This window comes from Arvicanthis niloticus, chromosome 28 (assembly GCF_011762505.2).
Source record: "Arvicanthis niloticus isolate mArvNil1 chromosome 28, mArvNil1.pat.X, whole genome shotgun sequence".
Taxonomy (NCBI): domain Eukaryota; kingdom Metazoa; phylum Chordata; class Mammalia; order Rodentia; family Muridae; genus Arvicanthis; species Arvicanthis niloticus.
This window is the reverse complement of record NC_133436.1, coordinates 19053197-19072665: the sequence shown is the minus strand read 5'-3', so window position 1 is coordinate 19072665 and position 19469 is coordinate 19053197. Positions and strand designations below refer to the sequence as shown.

Below are 19469 nucleotides of genomic sequence, written 5' to 3'. Positions count from 1 at the left end.
ACACACACATACACCTAGTAGTAGGATTATTAGATCAAGTGGTAGTTCTATTTTTAGGCTTTGGAGGAGCCTCCATGCTTTTTTCTCTAATGACCGTGGTAACAGACATCAACCGCTGATTACAAGGATTTTCTTTTCTCCACACCCTGACCAGCACTGGTCTTCTCATCAGCACAGTGGGCTCAGAAATCCACTCTCGTATTTAGGCACCTGTTAGACCCCTATAAAGTGTCCTGGTGTCTTTGTCGGCTCTGTAGTGTATGAATGTAAAGGTTTACATTTAAAGTGACTTTGTTCCCTCGTCCTGTCCTCTCTGTCCATCTCACTACGTGCCACAGCTGTGATGTATCTGTGTTTACACTGACTACACTGTGAAGTCGGGATGTCTGAATACTCCAGTTTTATTTTTATTTGTTTACCCTGGATCCCTTGCATTTACATAGGAGTTTTAGGATTCAATTATCAGTTTATTGTCACTAATAGTTGGAATTCTATAGAGATGGTATGCCTTCTGTTACAGAATATCTGTTCCATGAGTATGAGATGTCTCTCCATTTATTTAGGCTTTCCTTCAGTAAGATTTTATAGTCTTCAGTATGTAAGACTTGCTTTTGTTTGGGCAGTTTATTTGTACTTATTTTATCCGTTGTGTTAACATAAATAGAGTACTGGGCAGAGCACTTGGGGCCTTGTGTGTGCTAGATGACCAGCTCTGCTAGTGAGCTCTGCTTCAATCCTGCGACTGTTTGACTTTACTCTTAGATTGTTTGTTGCCAGTGTTGAGAAGGATAGTTAATATTTTATTGTCACAGTGTGTTATATGTATAAATAGTTGCATTTGTGTGACAGCACAGTCCCACTGGGACTTGTTTACTTGTTCTAGAAATGGTATTTTGGTGAATGGTTAAGCATTTTTAACATATATAGTATTATACCACCCTTGAATAGTGATAATTTTCATCCTTTCCCGCTATTTTACACTTGTTGTTGTTGTTATTACTACCACTCTACCATTACCATTACCAGCCCCCTTCCCCTGGGTTAACATTCTAGACCACACTGACGTAAGAGTGGAAGTCCTACTCAGGGATGCTATTGGTAAGACATAAAGTCCTGTACTATTACATATGATGCTCTTTGAGATTTTCATAGATGCCCTGTCACAGTGACAGTCCCCCTCTAAAGCCACTGTGGAGTGACTGGCTGTCATTAGCAGCAGAGTGGATCCTCTCACCCTTCCTGTGCCTGTTGAACTGATCATGTGGCTTCTTTCTTTGAATAGACTGAGGCAGTGAATTCATTAATCCAGACTTTTCAAGATAAGGTATCCTTTCTCCTTCCTCTCTATTGTCCTTTCGCCCTAGTCTCTGTGGTGAAGGTTGGTCCCAGGATTTCAGGCGTATGGTACATAGATGTGCCAGTCCCGCCTTTCTTATTTAATTTAGCCAGTCCTGCTCATTTCATATATTCCTAAAAGAGTTTGCTCATCAGTTTAGATGTTTCTAAATAATTTGTCTCAAAATTATTGGTAGAATTGGGGTATAGAATTCCAGGTTTCTGCCTAATGTGCTGTGCCACATTGCTTCCTTTGGGAACTAATACTTGATGTAACTCCATGAGCTAATATAAAAATTAATCTAGGATTTTATCTTTTTGATTGGCATATTGTTTTCTACTTTACTATGATGAGGTTAGTACTTAGAAAAGGTCCATGGAGCTCCAAGTTTTCTAGTTCAAGGACAGTTGGGCTTGTTTGGGGGGCTTCTGTGAGGACACTGGGCTGCAGTTGAAGAGAGTGGTGACTAAGCCACTCTCACCTGATGAGCCAGGAAGAAGGGGGCTAATAGACTAGGTTCCCACAGTCTACTTCAAGAAGTCTATCAATGACCTAAGACCTTGCCCTAGGCTCCACCACTCAGTCATCTTTACATTGCCCAATAGCACTTTGACATAGGGGTTTGGAGGGGTATTTGGCATCTTAAGTTTTAGGACCACCAAATAAGTCTATCATATTTACTTGCTGCTAAAAGTTACATGTGACCCAGTGTCTTAGTTAGGGTTTTACTGATGTGAACAGATACCATGACCAGGGCAGTCTTATAAACAACATTTAATTGGGGCTGGCTTACAGGTTCAGAGGTTCAGTCCAGTTTCATCAAGGCAGGAGCATTGGCAGCGACCAGACAAGCATGGAGCAGGAGTTGCTGAGAGTTCTACATCATGATCTGAAGGATGCTAGCAGAATACTGACTTCCAGGCAGCCAGCATAAGAGTCTTAAAGCCCACACTCACAGTGGCACACTTATGCCAGCGAGGCCACACCACTCCAACAGGGCCACACCTTCTAATAGTACCACTCCCTGGGCCAAGCATATTCAAACCATATCACTCAGCTTTATTGTATTAGACCACTCTGACATTGTTAAATATCCAGAAATGAAATATGGACTATATGCTTCTATGTTCATTCTTCAATGTAAGATGACTTAACAATAAAGTAGGAATTGAAATTTATCAATGCAAATAACCCTTAATAACATACTCTCTAGTTTAATAATGCCTGGAGATTTAACCTATAAGCTCTGAGATTAAGTATCTTAAGTCAAATTTCAGCTTCTTTGCCAACTTGCTATGAGTCTGGGAAAGGAATTTAAACTCCTACTTGAATCTTCTTAATTTGTGAAAAGAGTTGCCCTTAGTGCTGTTGTGAGGTTAGCAGTGTACTGTGCTTTGTGTGTAGGAAATGTTACACATATCACAGCTGGGAGCATGAGGGACTCGGACTCAGTTATCTCTAAATTCCTCTTCTGTCCCTGTCTTTCTCCCTTCTCCCACCCCCAGTTATCCAGTTATAGTAACAACGAAAGTCATTTAGGAGGTGAACTTCAGGCTCATTTTGAAGTAACTATAGTGTGTGTGTGTGTGTGTGTGTGTGTGTGTGTGTGTGTGTGGTGTGTTATGTGGATGTGTGCATGCTGTATGTGTGTCATTAGATACTTAATGTCGATGATGGCTGTGTTTTCCCACCACTCTCTACTTTATTTATTAAAGCAGGGGCTTTCAAAGAACCTAGAGTTCCTTGATTGAGTTAGTCTAGCCACCTCACTTGAGGGACCCTGTCTTTGTGTTCTGAGTGCCTGCATTACAGCCAGTCAGCACAAACCTCTAGATTCTGCATGGGTTTCTAGAGCCAAACTATGGTCCTCATGTTTATTCAATGAGTGTTTTATCCTGGATCCAGCTCCCTAGCTCTCCTGATGTTCTGTTTTGTTCATCTGTCCTTATAACCTTCTGTGTTAGGGACATGGATCAGCAATAGATAGTGACCTTTGTAGCATGTATAAGATCCTGCATTCCATACTCAGTAGCAAAAAGTTAAGGTCTTACTAGCTCCAAGTTCTGTTTTTGAGTTTGTTGCATCAATATTAAATACTACTTCCTTGTTATCCCTCATTAATTCCTACTTTCATTATATTTTCTATGTGTAATTCCTTACTTTCCCCCCGCTGTGTAATAGAGGATCTTTGAAAGACTCAGTTGCATGTTTCAGCTTTGTTCTCTGCCCTCTTTATAAATGTGTCTGTATAATGGGTTTATTATTCTAGCTAGCCCTTATAGAAGACACATGATGCAGGTATTTTATTTACAAGCCATAAGCCTAGATTGGGCATGTTTGGAGCTATTCTAACTTATTCCTCAGCTAGAAAGTCCTTTGTTACTTGTTTCTCCTGGCCATGTGCTCATGGTCTATATTCTCTCATGTCATCCTCCTCCCCTCCTCGTCATCTTCTTTCTCTTCCCCCTCTTCTTCATCATCCCCTCCCCCTCCTCCTCTTCTTCTTTCTCCTCCACCTCTTCCTTCTCCTCTTCTTCTTCCTCTCTTCTTATCTACCTGCAACCCACTAACTCAATTCTCTAGTCTGACCTTCTCCCTCCACTGCCCAATCACAGGTTCTATCCTTTTATTGGCCAGTTAAATTGGGGAGAAGGTTCATGTAGTATCACTCGGTATGTGTGAGGATCTGCTCATCAGGGGCAGCCACATCTTGAGAGCCAGTGTTTAGTGTTAGAATACAAGCAGCATCAGACCAATCCACCACATTTCCCTTTCTGTCTAAATAAAAATGTTCTCTCTCTTATAATAATAAAGAACATACAATAGGAATCATTATGAAACAATTATGTTTTCTATTAGGCAAGAGTTATATTCATAATGTCCAGTTATTTTATATTTGACAACTTACATAAAGTATTCTATCATCTATCCTGTCTTGGTGAGTTTCAAGTTCTGTACCTAAATCTATTTCTATCTTAACTTGTATTACCATCCTAAAAATATCTTCTTAGACCAAGAACACTTCTTAAATCCTAAACAACTTAAGCTTATAGTAAGACTATGACTGTCTAGTCTTCAACCCTATCATAGACCTTAAAAGGAATAAATATTACCTGACTATGCAGGAAGTGCAGAGATTCAGCTTCCAAAAATTGTAGAAATGAGAGAGACAGCTGACTGCCTGGACAGTGCCCAATATTCTCTAAAACATTGGAGCATCATCTTCTGGTCCAGAATATCAGGCAGGCATTTTTTGAAACAAGAATTATGGAAGACTTGCTTATCCTGTTTTGGCAGATCTTGGCAGTCTACTTCCCTGACTCTGTCCTTTCTGGACAGCATTCTATCTGCAAATAAAGTTGGGGTGTTTTCTTTGCCTGGTGGCTAGCTCCCCTCAGATGAAGCTATCTCCAAATAGAGGTACTATCTGCAAATAAAGTTAGGGTGTTTCTTTGCCTGGAGGTGAAGATAGACTCAGATGAAGCTATCTCCAAATGGGGGTACTTGGATGCTCATAATCTCACAAGTTGAATGGTGTGCTGCCAGGAGTTCCTCAATGTCTCGATGTCAAAAAAGCCTTAAATAAAATATTTTAAATGCCATATTCTGTGAGTCTCTGGGGTTTTTGAAGACCATCATCTATATTCATAGCCTATCTGAACAAGCAAAAGTCTGTCTTCAGCTATGTATTATCTGTTCAACCCAGGGTGCATATTTCTATGATGATCTAGATCAGTATCTGACATGACCATGAATTTGACTATTTGACTATTAACTTAGCCATACATAATAGTTTGTAATAGCAGCCATTAAAAGGACTGGAGCCTTACATTGTATATTGAAGGATTATATACGAATAATATCTCATATAATAATTTGAAACATATATACATTATGTATATCAAAAATAACCTTACATTTGTATTGATATATAATAATCTAAACCAATGTAACCTGTAAATTTATGTAAGTGTACAACATTCTGTACCGATATAGCAAAATATAACTTCAATTTTTTTTTTACCAAAATAACAGAGATCTATATACCAATGTAAGATTATGGCTATAAAATGTTTTTTGGTTTAAGAGTAGAATCAATAATATTCCTCTTTTTTCTTACTATTCCTCTAATACTTCTGTTCCTCCCCTTTTTCTTGTCAACTTTTTCCTCCTTACATGAAAAAGAAGGCTAAAGAAAAGGAAAGAGGAAAAAAAAAGAAATCTCTGAATCTAACCTATTTCGTTTTCTCCCTTTCCAAGATCATAACTATTTGTTAACAATTCCCTTAAACAATGACGAACCTCCAACATTCAATGAATGACCAAAATTCTCTATCCCACCTCTTGGGAAAGCGAGGAAGTTGTCTTAAAATTGCTTCCTGCTGGTTTGGGGGTATAGTTTTCTTTTGGGTACCTCCCAAAAGTGGGAAAATGGCTAAGTCTTAAGAAAGCCAGCTGTAGCATTGGTTGTCCAATCTCTGTATGCTGAGAAAGTTCAGGCTTAAGTGAAGTCCTGATTGGATAAGTCTCTGAGGCTGGGCCTAAAGAGCTAGTTTTTGAAGTTGTCCTGGAAGCAAGTCTTTAGAGGAAACAGAATTGATGCAGTCTGAGATAGGATCAGGCAGGGAGCTGTAACAGTAAGTGTCAGCATCTCAACATCCCCAAAGGTGAACCTTGTCAGGGTTATACTCTTAGTTGTTTTTTTTATAAACACAAAGCTTTCAGAGGAGATATGTGTGTGTATACACACATACACACACACACACACACACACACACACACACACACACACATCTCCATCCATCCAATAAATCTGAAGTTATAGCTGAAGTTATGACTGGAGACATTTATATGTCCCAGTCAGTGTCAGACCTGTTCCATTTAAAGGAACCAGCATATAGATTACCGATCTTTTAATTTTCTTCTTATCTGTAGCTGAGATCTTCAGGTTGTCTCCCCCTGTCATGTCTGATTGTTATCAATTTGGATGGAACCCATAGCTGCCCCACCCCCATGGAAATAGAGTTATAACCTCTTTCCCAACGTAACATATTCCCTGTTTCCATTCTGAGGTTAGAACATCATTAAAACAAATAGGCTGGTTTAGTTCAGCAGCTCTTTTCTTCTTCTTGTTGTTGTTCTTCTTCTTTTTCCCATATCCAATCTCTCTCAGCAACTGTAGTTTGTTGTTTGCTCATATTCAAGAAATTTAAAGTTAACAAAACACAATATGCCCCTTATGATGACTTTCACCTGGATGAACTGTACAAAAAGTATCTGCCAAGTGTTGTTCTTCAGGTAATTGATTTGTTCTAAAAGCAAAGATGACTATTTAGGTAGATATCCTAGTTATTGCTAGGCAAACAGCAGAAAAAGAGTGCAGGAAGGTATCTGAATTAGGAAGTCTGTAACCCTTTTAAAAGAATGCACTGGGATACTGAGTGACAAGATACAATAACACAGGGAAACATTTATCATTAGTCAGCATTGTTCCATAATTGATCAATGTATCAGAGTACAGAACAATAAATGAACACTTCTCCGTTTAATAAATACACTACCAGAATTTTTTTTCAATGTGTAGTCCTCTTTGGATTACTTTATAATTTGAATTTCAGATAGTTTGTGTCTTCATTTGATTTTTGAATGTAGGCACAAGAGATGGAAATATTCAAGCAAATGGATGGTTATTAGAAAGTTGGATTATTATGTGGTAAGAAAGTTGGTTCAGAAATGTCAGCATCAGGAGGATGTACAACCACTGGAATGAAAGGATGTGGGGATATTTGTGTCTGTGGTTTTCTGTTTTATGACCTAATATATTCAAGACTGGTGTTTTCTTTTAGTGTGTCTTGTCCACTGTAAAGTAACAGTTTTAGCTAGTATAACAAATATGTTAAGTCAAGTAACATAATGACTATTATTGGATGAGTCCATGTATGTTTTAATTCTCACTGCATTTCTTCACACTAGACTGCATAGGTCTTATGTGTATTTTATGGGTTAGGAAGTTGAGAGTTGAACATTTCTTTGAAAGTCATAGTGAAGATGATAGACCTGGCATATGAACTGTCTTGAAAGAAGAAATCTTAATTTTCACTGTACCTCAGATGGTCTTGTGGCACCTAAAGTGAATTAGCTAGCTAACTAATCCACCCACCCACACATTTCCTCTGTCAGGTTGCACTTACTATATTTGCAGTGGGGTTGAAATTCTTACATACTACCAGGGTTGAGCAACTTACTCTAAATTTTATGTTTTGTCAATGCTATATTTTGTGTATATTTTGTGATCTGTCTCTCTTACACACACACACACACACACACACACACACACACACACACACACTCACTCACCACATCCATTCTTTAATGTTTATTTAAGCCTTTTGTTAAGGCCCAGTAGTGACTTACTATGGTACCTCCCTACTCCTGCCTCTGTCCATGGTGCCATTTTGCTCTGCTCCATCCAAAGGGGAAGGAGTGAAATCAACAAAGTTGGGAAGGTTGACTTCTTAGATTATACAAAGATGTACTAAGGCATAACGACTATGACTTAATAGATGGTAGGAATTTTCAGTGATGTCAGATGTCGTATTTGTTACTGGCAGTTAGCTGCATTAGGTTGTGTAGAGTACTTTTGTATAGTACTCTATGTAGCACAAAAATAAAAGCTTTCTTGACTTTTGGTGAAATTGACTTCTGGACTTGATGACATTTTTTATGATAAAATTCTAGTTGACTGCCAAGGTAAAGAGCATTTTCAAGACCAAGAGGCTACAGCCCCAGTGAGGAAAGCTGCTTTTGTAATCTTTATTTATTTTTACATCTGCCTTTGTCTATCATATTTTACATTCTCATAAGAAAAATCTCCATACTATTGCATAACTTGTTAAAATCTGAATTGCCAAACAGGTCTGTTTTTACAAAAATCAAAAATGTCTACTTTAAGAAGATTTCACAAAGCTTGTCTTTATGATTTTCCATCTTATCCAGGGTGTTTAAGAAAACTGTACGTGATTGAAGAACAAAAATGAGAATTTTTCGTGTATGTGTTATTGGAGACTGAAGTCTAGGGTTTATGCAAACTAGGTAAGCTTGTAACATGACCTATATTCTTAGATTTTGGTTTTTTAAACTCTCCAGGAGACTTCAAGCTTGCCATCCTCCTGCCTCTGGCTTCTGAGTGCTGGGATTATAGGTGTGCATTACCATGCCCAGCTCAGAAGGCTCTCTGTGCTACATTCTTGTCTCATTGCTAGTGTCTTTCAGAGTTCCACAGAGGCAAGGCTCATGTAAAAATCTTATAGTTGGATAGTCATGGCTGTTTTACTCCAGAAAACCAACTCTGTGCTCCAGGTAACAGAGCTAAACTCAAAGAACGTGTCTTTGAGTAATACAGGAAGATCAGTGGCTAGCGGGATGTAAAGGCCTGTGGGAGAGCATTGGTTTTCCGTAAGTGAGGCCCTGAGGTCATGCATAGCAAGGAAAGACAAGTATACAAAATAGAATTTGACTTATGGTATATTTGTTTTGTATTAAGCAAAACTTTTTGGCATATCTTATTATAATATAGAATAGAATATAAAATGGTTTCTGTCAGTTTTCACACAGAGGGCTTGAGTTTATTAAAACTCACTAAATGTTTAAAGCTTGCCTTCTTACTTTGTATTATTTATTAGCTATCCCCAATAGATTAGCAATGTGTTAAAATGACTGTGTTCTTATTTCAGGTTAATGAAAATACAATGCATGTAACAGTACCTCACAGAAAGTTCTGGAAATGTGTGTGGGTTTTTTGTTATGTGTTGATCTTTATTTAGTATATCTCAGAGAAGCTTGGCTAGGGGTGTAACCCATGAATATGTACTTAACATGCACAAAAAAAAAAAAAAAAAAACAGGTTCATCCCAAGCACTTGAGAAAAAAGAAAGGAGGAGGTGGGGAGAGGATAATGGCCACCATGGAGCCATGATGCACGCTCAGGCTGTGTTCTGCTTTCTGTTGTACACGGAGCACATTAGTTAACTTCTGTGCGTCATGTTTCTCTCTGTTTAGTTTGAATGGGGGATGATAATATATTCTTTCTGGATTATGACAGTTAAATGAATTAATTTATATAAGCCATTTCTAGTAATACCGGACATATAGAGACTATTAGTTATGGATGCTTTTACATGTTCAGAGTTTTGGTAGTTCATATCTATGCAAGTTGCGTTGGGACATTGATTGTGATCTTCATGTTGCCTTGAGAAGCACAGTTACACAGTTAGTTCTTGATTATATTTTAGTTTACAAATATACTGTAGGATTGAAAATTGGCAGTGAAAGGATATCCCAAGCTGACATTTGCCTGCCACAGGAAAAGCCTGTACTCTGAAGATCAATTACCATGTTTCCTCTTGTTATTTTAAGAATGAATAGTTAGGCTCAAAATAATCTTGGTTTTGTATATCATTGCTTTTAATGCTTTATTTTTTCCTGGAAAAATAACAACAACAATTTTTCTATTTGTTTTAAAACTATAATCTGTAAGACTTGTGATTATTAAAAGAAAGAAAGAAAGAAAGAAAGAAAGAAATAAAGAAAGCAAGCAAGCAAGCAAGCAAGCCAGCCCACCCTGGTTATATCAGTCTCATCAAGTGGCCTGGATTGAATATCAGATCATCAGAATATTTATTAGTTATATAAACCAAAAGTTTTCTTTTAAAAACGCACATGGTAAAAACTCCTTAATGGGACCGATGGCAGCTTTGGTCGTCCAGGAGTGGAATGTTATTGCCAGCATGACAGTGGAGCAGCAGTGATCCAACTCCAGTTCCTGATTAATGAGGTTAGTGACTCGTGTTTATTCCTCCTACTTAAGACTTCTTCAGATTGCTCGCATATACTTATAAGTAAAATTTGAACAAAAACGTAATTTCTTGAGAGTCAGATGCAGTCATAATTCATTTTAAGGTACCAATGCAAATAGTCACACAATATGTTTTCTCAGAATAATGTTGCAAGTAAAATAAAAATATTTTTGTTACCTTATGGTATATTTTCACTATTATTTCAAAGATTTTGGAAGTTGCATAACATTAAAAAGTCTGTATTGAAATAGTGTTAAATACAATGTTAATTATAGGTAAAAGAAAATAACGGAGTGCTTCAACATACTCCTGGGGAGGCAGCTTCCATTTGAGAGTGTCACTTACAACCTTTGTTCCTGAGAATGTGAAGTGTGAACGGACCTAGAGAAAAGTCCATTTTTATGGCATAGGAGACTCTGCTTGCAGAGAAACCGCTTGAGAAGGGCTCCACTCTCTTTAAATTTAAGGATAGTCTGTGAACATTCTTATTGCCCTAAATTCTTACGATCTATAGAATAAATCCCACAATATGTATGAAAAGTGGGCCAGTAAGATGGCTCAGTGGGCAAAGGCATCGTAATAAAGTAAGATGGCTCAGTGGGCAAAGGCATCGTAATAAATTTGGACGTGTGACTAATCTCCTTTGTCTAGAGATTGTTACTCTTTTACTATATACCTGTTTTCTCTAGGGCTTTAGTGAAAACACACTTGGAGAGGTCCTGGCTCTGAAAACTCTGGCATGTTGAACCTGGGCAAGACTGAGCCCCCTCTGTGCCTCTCTTACCCATGAGTGTTAGGTTGTGACCGATTGGTCAGTGTTTTCAGTTGTTCAGAGTTGGTGACTGTCATATTCTGTTTTTATAATCTAAGTAAAGGACTTACTTCTATTAGGATTTGTCTTACATAAATGAAATGAGGTCACTTTATATTTTGTTTTTAGTCGAGACAGTATCTATATTAATGATCAAATAATTTGGGATCTGATATCTAATAATCTTAGAGATTTTAGCCATCCCACCAGATGAAATCTCCTATGAATTTACAGCCATCTCCTATGCTGTAAAATGGAGTTTTCTCTAGTTCCTTTCACATTTCACATTCTCAAAAACAAAGCCTGTAAGCAACATGACACTTCCAGATCCTAGAATACTTTTGTATTATGAGATGGTAAGTTATTTAAGAAGTGAAAAGATTAGTTGGATATATATACATATAACATACTTTTCTCCATCTGCTGTTTGGAATTTAGGTGAGGCAAATATTTCTTAGAACAATAATCTATTGACAAAAAAAGGTTTTAAATCTAAGAGGATATTTTGGCAGCTATTTGGAAGCATAAAAGTTGTCACATATAAAATACACTTTATTTTCAAGGGAGCCCTTGTGAGTGCCTTGGCTGATGACACCTTACACTTATGGAATTTACGTCAAAAGAGGCCTGCCGTACTACATTCACTTAAATTTTGCAGAGAAAGGTAAGAATTCTCTGTTTTCATAGAACATTTCCTATTCTGTTTTGATGCGCTTTTTGAACAATATTCTTTTGGGGTTGGAGTGTAATGTACTTACTGTAGACTTGGAGAAGTAATTTCATTGTCAGAGTTCTTGTTTCCATGGAGAACTGTGTAAAGTCTCTCCCTTTGATTCCTAGAAGTACTTGCAGTATATATATATAAAGGTGAAACATAAATCTCTATGTAGTTTCTTTTTTCTTGTTTCATTGAAGGACATTGAACCAGCCTTTCCACAACTGGTTTCACCTAACTGCAGACCTGATAGGTTATCTTTTATCAGCACCTTTAGATCTCTCCGGGCCATTTTCATAATTACATACTCTCCTAATGTGTCAGAGTGTCATAGTGTGCTCAGTAAATCCTCATCACAGATATTTATCGTTGTTCCTTTTGCTTTATTATGTTGTACTATATAATTATGTATATATGTATATACACACAAATATATATGAATATATATGAATATATATATATAAGTATATATAAAAGATAAATTTCTAGAAGTAGAATAGTTGGTCTAAAATATCTCTCATGATAGGATTTGTGTACTTTAGGTATTACCTGAAGAGTTATTCTTCACAGTTTTGTTAAACACTCTTCTTTATGTGTTTTTATAGAACGCCTAAGAAGTCATTATTATGCTTCTCTTTTGATTCATATGGTACTTACATTTGACCTGAAATATGAATAATATATAACCTTTATAATTTGTGAGACTGCTTCTAGATGTGATGTGATGTGTGTGTGTGTGTGTGTGTGTTGTATGTAATCGTAGTTGGCATTGAAGAGAAAATCACTTCTTTTGTTCAAGGATTAACCTATGTTCCAGTTTTAATGAGTGTTAAGTTCAGCTGTGAGTCTTTGTCTCTGGGTTTCTACCCCAACCCCCATAGCCTTCACACTAGAGCAAGGCAAGCTAAAGTCATCTCTGAAAATGCAGCGTCTCACAGTACCACCAATTTGAGGGCATATCTACATTAAGTGCGAGTGGGTGGGAATACAGAGTAGACCTCGCAAGGAGTTAGTAACTGTTGCTGTTGGTTACATTGTGATTGGGAAGATAAACCACGTATATTATGTCAGTTCAGCCATGCTTGCTTCTGGAAGGGCAGAAGTGAAAGAGACGTTACTAGCAAAGTCCATGGGGAACAAAGAAGCAAAAAAGTAAACTCGTTTTCTACCTCTTGACTTCCGCGGAGTCCTTTAATCTGTCTGCTGATGGTTCCTGGAGGAGCTGTATCAGTTTCAGTGCCATAGACTGTATGTTAGATGGACATTTGGTCCTGCAACTTACCCTCTCATGAGTGCCATGCTCTGGTGGAGCTGGAGATCTAGCAGGGTCCTTGTCACGTTCAGATCATTTTGAGAAAGAAGAAGGTCATTGAGTGTGGGTCTTTAATAGTTATCTCTTACCCTTTTCTATTGCTTGCTCTGCTTCCTGTTTCACATGAAATGAAGAATTCTCTCAGTCATATGCTCTTTCAGTTCCTGCCCAAGTATGTGGCATCAACCTACTATGAATTGAACCTGTGAAACTTTGAGCCTGAATGAATCCTTCCTCCCATAACTAGTTTTTGTCAGGCACTTTGGTCACAGCACTGAAAGCTAACTGATCTCTAGGAAATGGTAGGTCCTGATGGGGAATGGCAAGTCAGCCTAAGATGCATTGACAGATAAAGTTCCCTTGTGAGAAATGCACAAAAGTGGCTTTTCTCAGTAATGAAGCCTGGTGTTAGTTGTCTTCCACACCCCCTTGTTTGGGCACAGCTATGTAAGACACAGCCTGACAGTTGTATGCCATGTTGCAAAACGGACAAATGAAATGAGTTGACAATTTTCCAATTCTACACCTGTAAGATGCTTATCTGCATAACACGCAGAAGCTTGTTAAAGCCCGTTCAAGCTTGTATACCTTGTTCTGTTACTGTTTCTTCACGTGGCTGCCAGGTGAGAGGCATTGAAGATCCTAATTTGTTTCTCTCTCTCTCTCTCTCTCTCTCTCTCTTGCACTCTCTCTTTCCTTTCTTTCTTTCTTTCTTTCTTTCTTTCTTTCTTTCTTTCTTTCTTTCTTTCTTTCTTTCTTCCCCAAAACTGGATGTTTTGTGCATGGTTTTGTCTTCAGTAATAAATTATATATTAGTGGAAATATACATATACATATATATATATATAATAGAAACTTTATATAGTAATTCAAATTGTTGTATTTTCATATGTATTTTTATTCTAGTTTAATTTTTGAAGTGTAGTAAATTACAGCATCTAAAATTACTATTTCTTAGAATTTTTAGCTTACAGTTAATATTAAACATACAGTGTTGCATAAACCTGTAATGTATGCTTTGATAGATTATACTTTTGTGGTGTTTAAAAACAAATAAAACAGGTAGTTGAGACTGAAGTCTTTGGTTAATTCTATAAACTTGAGAAAATTACTTTTTTGCTTTGTGTGATGTTTTTTTTAATTTACAGAAAATTTCCTATAAGCCTCATAATCTTTAATTTTTTTTACTTATTAATTTTACATCCTGCTCAGTGCCCCCCATCATCTCCTTCTACAGTCCTTCCTTCCTTCCCTTCTCTTTCCCCAGGGTATCCAACCTCTCTCCACCCTAGGACTTCAAGTGTTTTTGAGGCTAGGTGCTTTCTTTCCCACAGAGGCCAGACAAGGCAGCCCAGCTACAAGAACATATTCCGTATACATAGACCCTGTTTCAGTTGTCTGGGAGCTACATGAAGACCAGGCTGCACATCTGCTACATATGTGTGGAGTGGCCTAGGTCCAGCTCTTGTATGTTCTTTGGTTGGTGGTTCAGTCTCTGAGAGCCCCAAAGGTCCAGGTTAGTTGACTCTGTTGGTCTTCCTGTGGAGTTCCTGTCTCCTTCAGGGCCCACAATCCTTCCTCCTATTCTTCCATAAGAGTCCCCAAGCTCCATCTACTGTTTAGCTGTGGGTGCCTGCATCTGTCTGAGTCAGCCGCTGGGTGGGGCCTCTCAGAGGACAACATGCTCCTGTCTGCAAGCATAACAGAGTATCATTAGTAGTGTTCAGGATTGGTATTTGCCGGAGGGTTAGATTAGTTATTGGTTGGCCATTCCCTTAGTCTCTCCTCCCTCCCCCATGCCTGCATTACTTGTAGGCAGGATAAATTTGGTGTTGAAAGTTTTGTGGGTGGGTTGGTGTCACTATCTCTCCACTGGGGTTTCTTTCTGGATACAAGAGGTGCCCTCTTCAGGTTACATATCCCCAGTGTAGTGAATCACAGCTAAGGTCACCCCCATTGATTCTTGGGTGCCTCCCTTGTCCCAGGGTCTTTACTGTTTTATTTCTTGTAAATGTTAAACAGCTATTTTCAATTTTCCTCTTTACTTGGAGGATAATTGTAGAATATGTATCTTAGTCCTGAGTGCTGAGCAGAATTTGACATCATAAACAAGGACTTGGATCTTACTTTTAAGATACTGGTCAAAGCTAAGCAGACAGTCAAACTTCTCAAATGCCCAACTAAATGGTAATTTTTTTATACTAAATGAGCAAATATGTATTTTAGTTTCTACAGGATGATTTTTGATTTTGCATAAGAAAAAAACCCAGGATTGTCCTCCTGATTGAGCCGTCAGCTGATTGTCCACAGGCAGCTGAGACACTGAGCTACATTTCTGTACGGGTCTCAGGCTGGTGCTCGGATGGGCTGTCCTCTCCCTGTCTTTCCTGGACTCCCTTCCTCTTCTTAGGAGCACACAAGCCATATTAGCCATACTAGCCATGGGCTAATAAATGACTTTATTTTGGTAGTGACTTTATCTCTGCAGTGGGCCAGGAGTGGCTAGGCCTTCAAAGTATGATGGAGGCTGCTTTATAGGAAGTAGTTTACAGCCAACCAGAGTGCAGGGGAGAGCAAGCACTCAAAAGAAAAAGTAACACATTTTCAAGCTTCAGAAATGAAACACTGTTTTGTTTTTCCTGTAATTAGTATGCAGGCTATTATGCCATCACCAGGTTCAGAGCCTTTGAAAGATTAATCTGCCATGTAATTTTTACCACAGGAATTCATTTGCCAGTAGTGGGAGCTATAGCACTGACAGGATTTGGAAACAGTGAGGTGTATTAGGGAGTACTTTGATGTGGTCTTTACTCTCTGACCCCTGGTACAAACTGAATTGTGTCTCCCAAAACTGTTGAAGTCCTAACCCCCAAATGTGAGCTATTTAGAAATAGAGTCTTTCCAATAAAACTAAGCTAATGTGGCCAGCACTAATATGAGTGGTGTCTTTGTAAGAGAAAAAGAGAGCATACACACACACACACACACACACACACACACACACACACACACACACGGGAGGAAAGGAAGAATGGATATCATGTAGAATAATGAATCTTTAATTCAAGGAGTAAAGGATAGCTGACAATACCAGAAGCTGAACCACAGAACTTGTACCAAAGCCTGTTCCAGAGCCCTCAGAACTCTGTTGACATCTTGATGTCTGTCCTTTAGTTTCCAGTACTGCAAGAACAGGAATTTCTGTCTCTGCTAATTTACTGTGCCAGTCCTAGAAACTAACGTTGCTTGTGTTGTTCTCGCTCAGTGTTGGCAATCTTGCCATGTACCGCTGAGTTTCTTCATATGGAGAAGGTCTTGGCTCTGATTGAAGCTGAGAATTTGATAAGTAAAATTCTTTGTGGCACTTGCAGAATATGTTCCACTTGGCTTACACTTTGATATTCTTTCCTTTGAAGGACATTTAATTAGGAAGAAGTCTTAGATTAATAAGCAGATACAACCGTCTCCTCCTACTCGTAACTCACCACTATGAATCCGAATGAGCATTATTTTTCAAAAATGCTAAATTTTCACGAGTTTGCAATAGAAATATAAACAATCAAAATTAAGAATTGAAGTAAATATATAGACCCCCTATTCTGGTTTGAATTTGTCTAGTATTTACATTGAACATATAGTTCTTATTGTTTATGAAACTTCCACATGGCCGAGCAGTGGTGACGCACACCTTTAACCCCAGCACTTGGGAGGCAGAAGCAGGCAGATTTCTGAGTTCGAGGCCAGCCTGGTCTACAAAGTGAGTTCTAGGACAGCCAGGGCTACACAGAGAAACCCTGTCTCGAAAAACAAACAAACAAAAATGAAACTTCCACATAAATGCTACTTATTCTCAGGAAATCAGGAAAATATTCCTCACCTCCTGTTGTAACGACTTTCCCCTCTCAAATGCCCTTGCTAAGCAAGGCGATAGATACTGAAATGTATTTCTAACAATGCATTTTTTTTCTAATACTCTGATTTACAATTTACATGTGGCTGTTTCATTTAATTGCAGATGCATCTTTTTAATCTAAAGAGTAATCATTTATGCATTCTAAAGTAAATTATGGGATATATTTTTATACTCAGAATTTATTTTAGTTTAACTAACATTGGAGAGTAATTGATAGTTAATAAAAATCACATAAGAAAAGGACTATTTGGCAATTGGAAAAAAAAAATTCATTCCTATAGCAGCCTAGTGGTGGAACGTCTGCACTGCTAGTGGACAGCAGGGCCTGGCTGCTCTCCTAGCCTCGCTTTCTTAGTGGCATGAATCAATTAACAAAGCAGCAAAAGGTCCTTTGCCACATTATGCCATTAGTTCACTATAACATTAACCAGACACTGTGGTGCTTTGCTCAGTCACGAAGCTTATGATTTTCTCCGCAGGCATGTGTACATCACACAACTAAGAGCTGGGAACGAGTGGGTGGCCAAAATCCAAACTAAAGGTATCCATACAAGTCTTAGGAAGATTTCAAATTAATTTATTGTACATATGAAACAAGAGTAAATATAGAATTGAAAGCAAGAACCTCTGTTGTAACTGCATCATAATGTCAGAACAGTCTTCAGCTTTTTGTTTTGTTTCTAAAGCATGGGGTCTGATGTGGCTTAGGCAGGCCCACATATAGTACCTATCTTTGAAAAAGAATATAAGCCTTAGAAACAAAAGATTTGATTGGATGAAATTCAGGGCTATGAAACGAGAATTTGAGAATGATATCCAGCACTGTTCAGAAGATGGGTGGGTGCAGTCTAATAACACTGTGGACCTAACTGATCCACAGAGATGACTGGCTATTGGTACAGACACAAGTCATAGGTATTAGACAAGAAATAGGTATTAGACAGAATTTTAAAAGATTCTTTCAGTGTAAAAAAAAAAAAAAGTTACCATGTGATGGACTTGAAACTGTTAAAAAAGATGATAAAGTTTTGAATAGTTTCTGAGATTAGTTACCTGTAAAAGCCAAAACTTTGGACAAAAGAAAATAGATATTCAGAGAGATTGATCAGATTACATAGGGGCCTTACAATAAATTAACATTAAAAAGATGAGATTAGAGAAGTGGCCATATTACAACGTGTGAATAGGACAGTAGGCTCATATCTTTCATTCAGTAGAATCAATTTTTATAAAAATACCCAAACAAAATAAATGAGCCACACTTAGCCAGTGGTCAGCACAGTAAGAACAAACATAGTTCCCTGTTGGAGCAGTGCACAGAACACAGTGTCTAATACTGAGGAAGCTGACCTCTGCATCTGGCCTGGGCAGGAGGAGTGCACAGCAGTACTGCTTCAGGTTTGAGAATTTAAAAACTAATGAAATAATTAATAATTTATATAATTAAATTAGATAATAAAAACCTGTCACCAAGAAAGTATCAACTAAACCACAGTCACCTTTGAGAAAGCAGAAGGAGACTGAGTGTTTACGGACCTGCTGGTGAGAAAGCAGTCTTCCAACCTCTCTAGAAAAGCTGTAGAATACTTACCCACATGCTCAATGACAGTTCACTCCTGAGGATGTAGCCAGGGGAGGGAGGAGGTAACCAGGAACCTGGGCACCTACCTGACACCAGAGAGCTAGCCGTTGTTGTTTAAAACCACCCTCCTCCAGGTGACGTGGGCCCACATTCTTACTTTAGTTCCCTGTAAACTAGGAATTGTATTCCCAGTGGGCTTGATTTAATCAGGGGAGTGTTGTGAATGGGCCTGCAGTCTTCCTGACACATAAAGCTTGGGGTTTAATATAAGGGACCTTTGTCAGTGTTTGCCACAGAGCTAGAGGGAATCTCGCTGTAAGGGTCCGAGGGACAGCTAGAACATGTAGACTGTCTTGCAAGAGCAGACCCTGGATTTTTCTAGCCACCAAGTTGAGCTTGGAGAAGAGTGTTTCACTGTGTTTTCAAAAAGATATTTAGGAATGCAGCTTGGCTGCCCAGTAACCTGCATTTCAGGTGCTTCTGTTACTAAGCAGAGAGCCTCCAGGTACAGGACCTAAACAGATGTTTAGATCTAACAGAAACTGAAATAGTGAGTGAGTCTTGTTTTAACTCACTTTGTTTATAGTGATTTGTTACATAACAGTAAAAACTAATACAGTTTTAGAATCCAGAAATGTTGTCACTTAACAAGGAGGGACTGTGTTTTGAGAAATGAATCCTTCTGTGGTTTTATTTTGCAAATATATGTTGGTACTTTTCCTGAAGAGAAGCAAACACTTATTCAACTGGATACCATTCACAGAGATTAACAAAACAAGATTCCTCCTAAGTCAAGCTTGCTGAGCCAGCTTGAGATTAGAGTGCTGGTTATAGGAGCTTAGGTGAAGGGTTATCAGAATGTGGGTGACCCAGAACAGCTTTATCATGGAAAAGCCCCACACCAGGAAGGGTGACCAATTTTTTAAAGTTTCACAGATGGAATCC

At 38.3% G+C, this 19469-nt stretch overlaps 1 protein-coding gene across 8 annotated transcripts in view; it reads left to right on the top strand.

Annotated features, from left to right (window-relative positions):
* The window catches only part of Stxbp5 (syntaxin binding protein 5), a 143317-nt gene that overhangs the window by 29297 nt on the left and 94551 nt on the right, over nucleotides 1-19469 (top strand). For all 8 annotated transcript variants that reach the window (XM_076926840.1, XM_076926839.1, XM_076926837.1 and 5 more), the window contains exons 3-4: nucleotides 10088-10169; nucleotides 11566-11666. In XM_076926840.1, the coding sequence (XP_076782955.1) occupies nucleotides 10088-10169; nucleotides 11566-11666 (183 nt within the window). The remainder of the gene's footprint in view (nucleotides 1-10087; nucleotides 10170-11565; nucleotides 11667-19469) is intronic.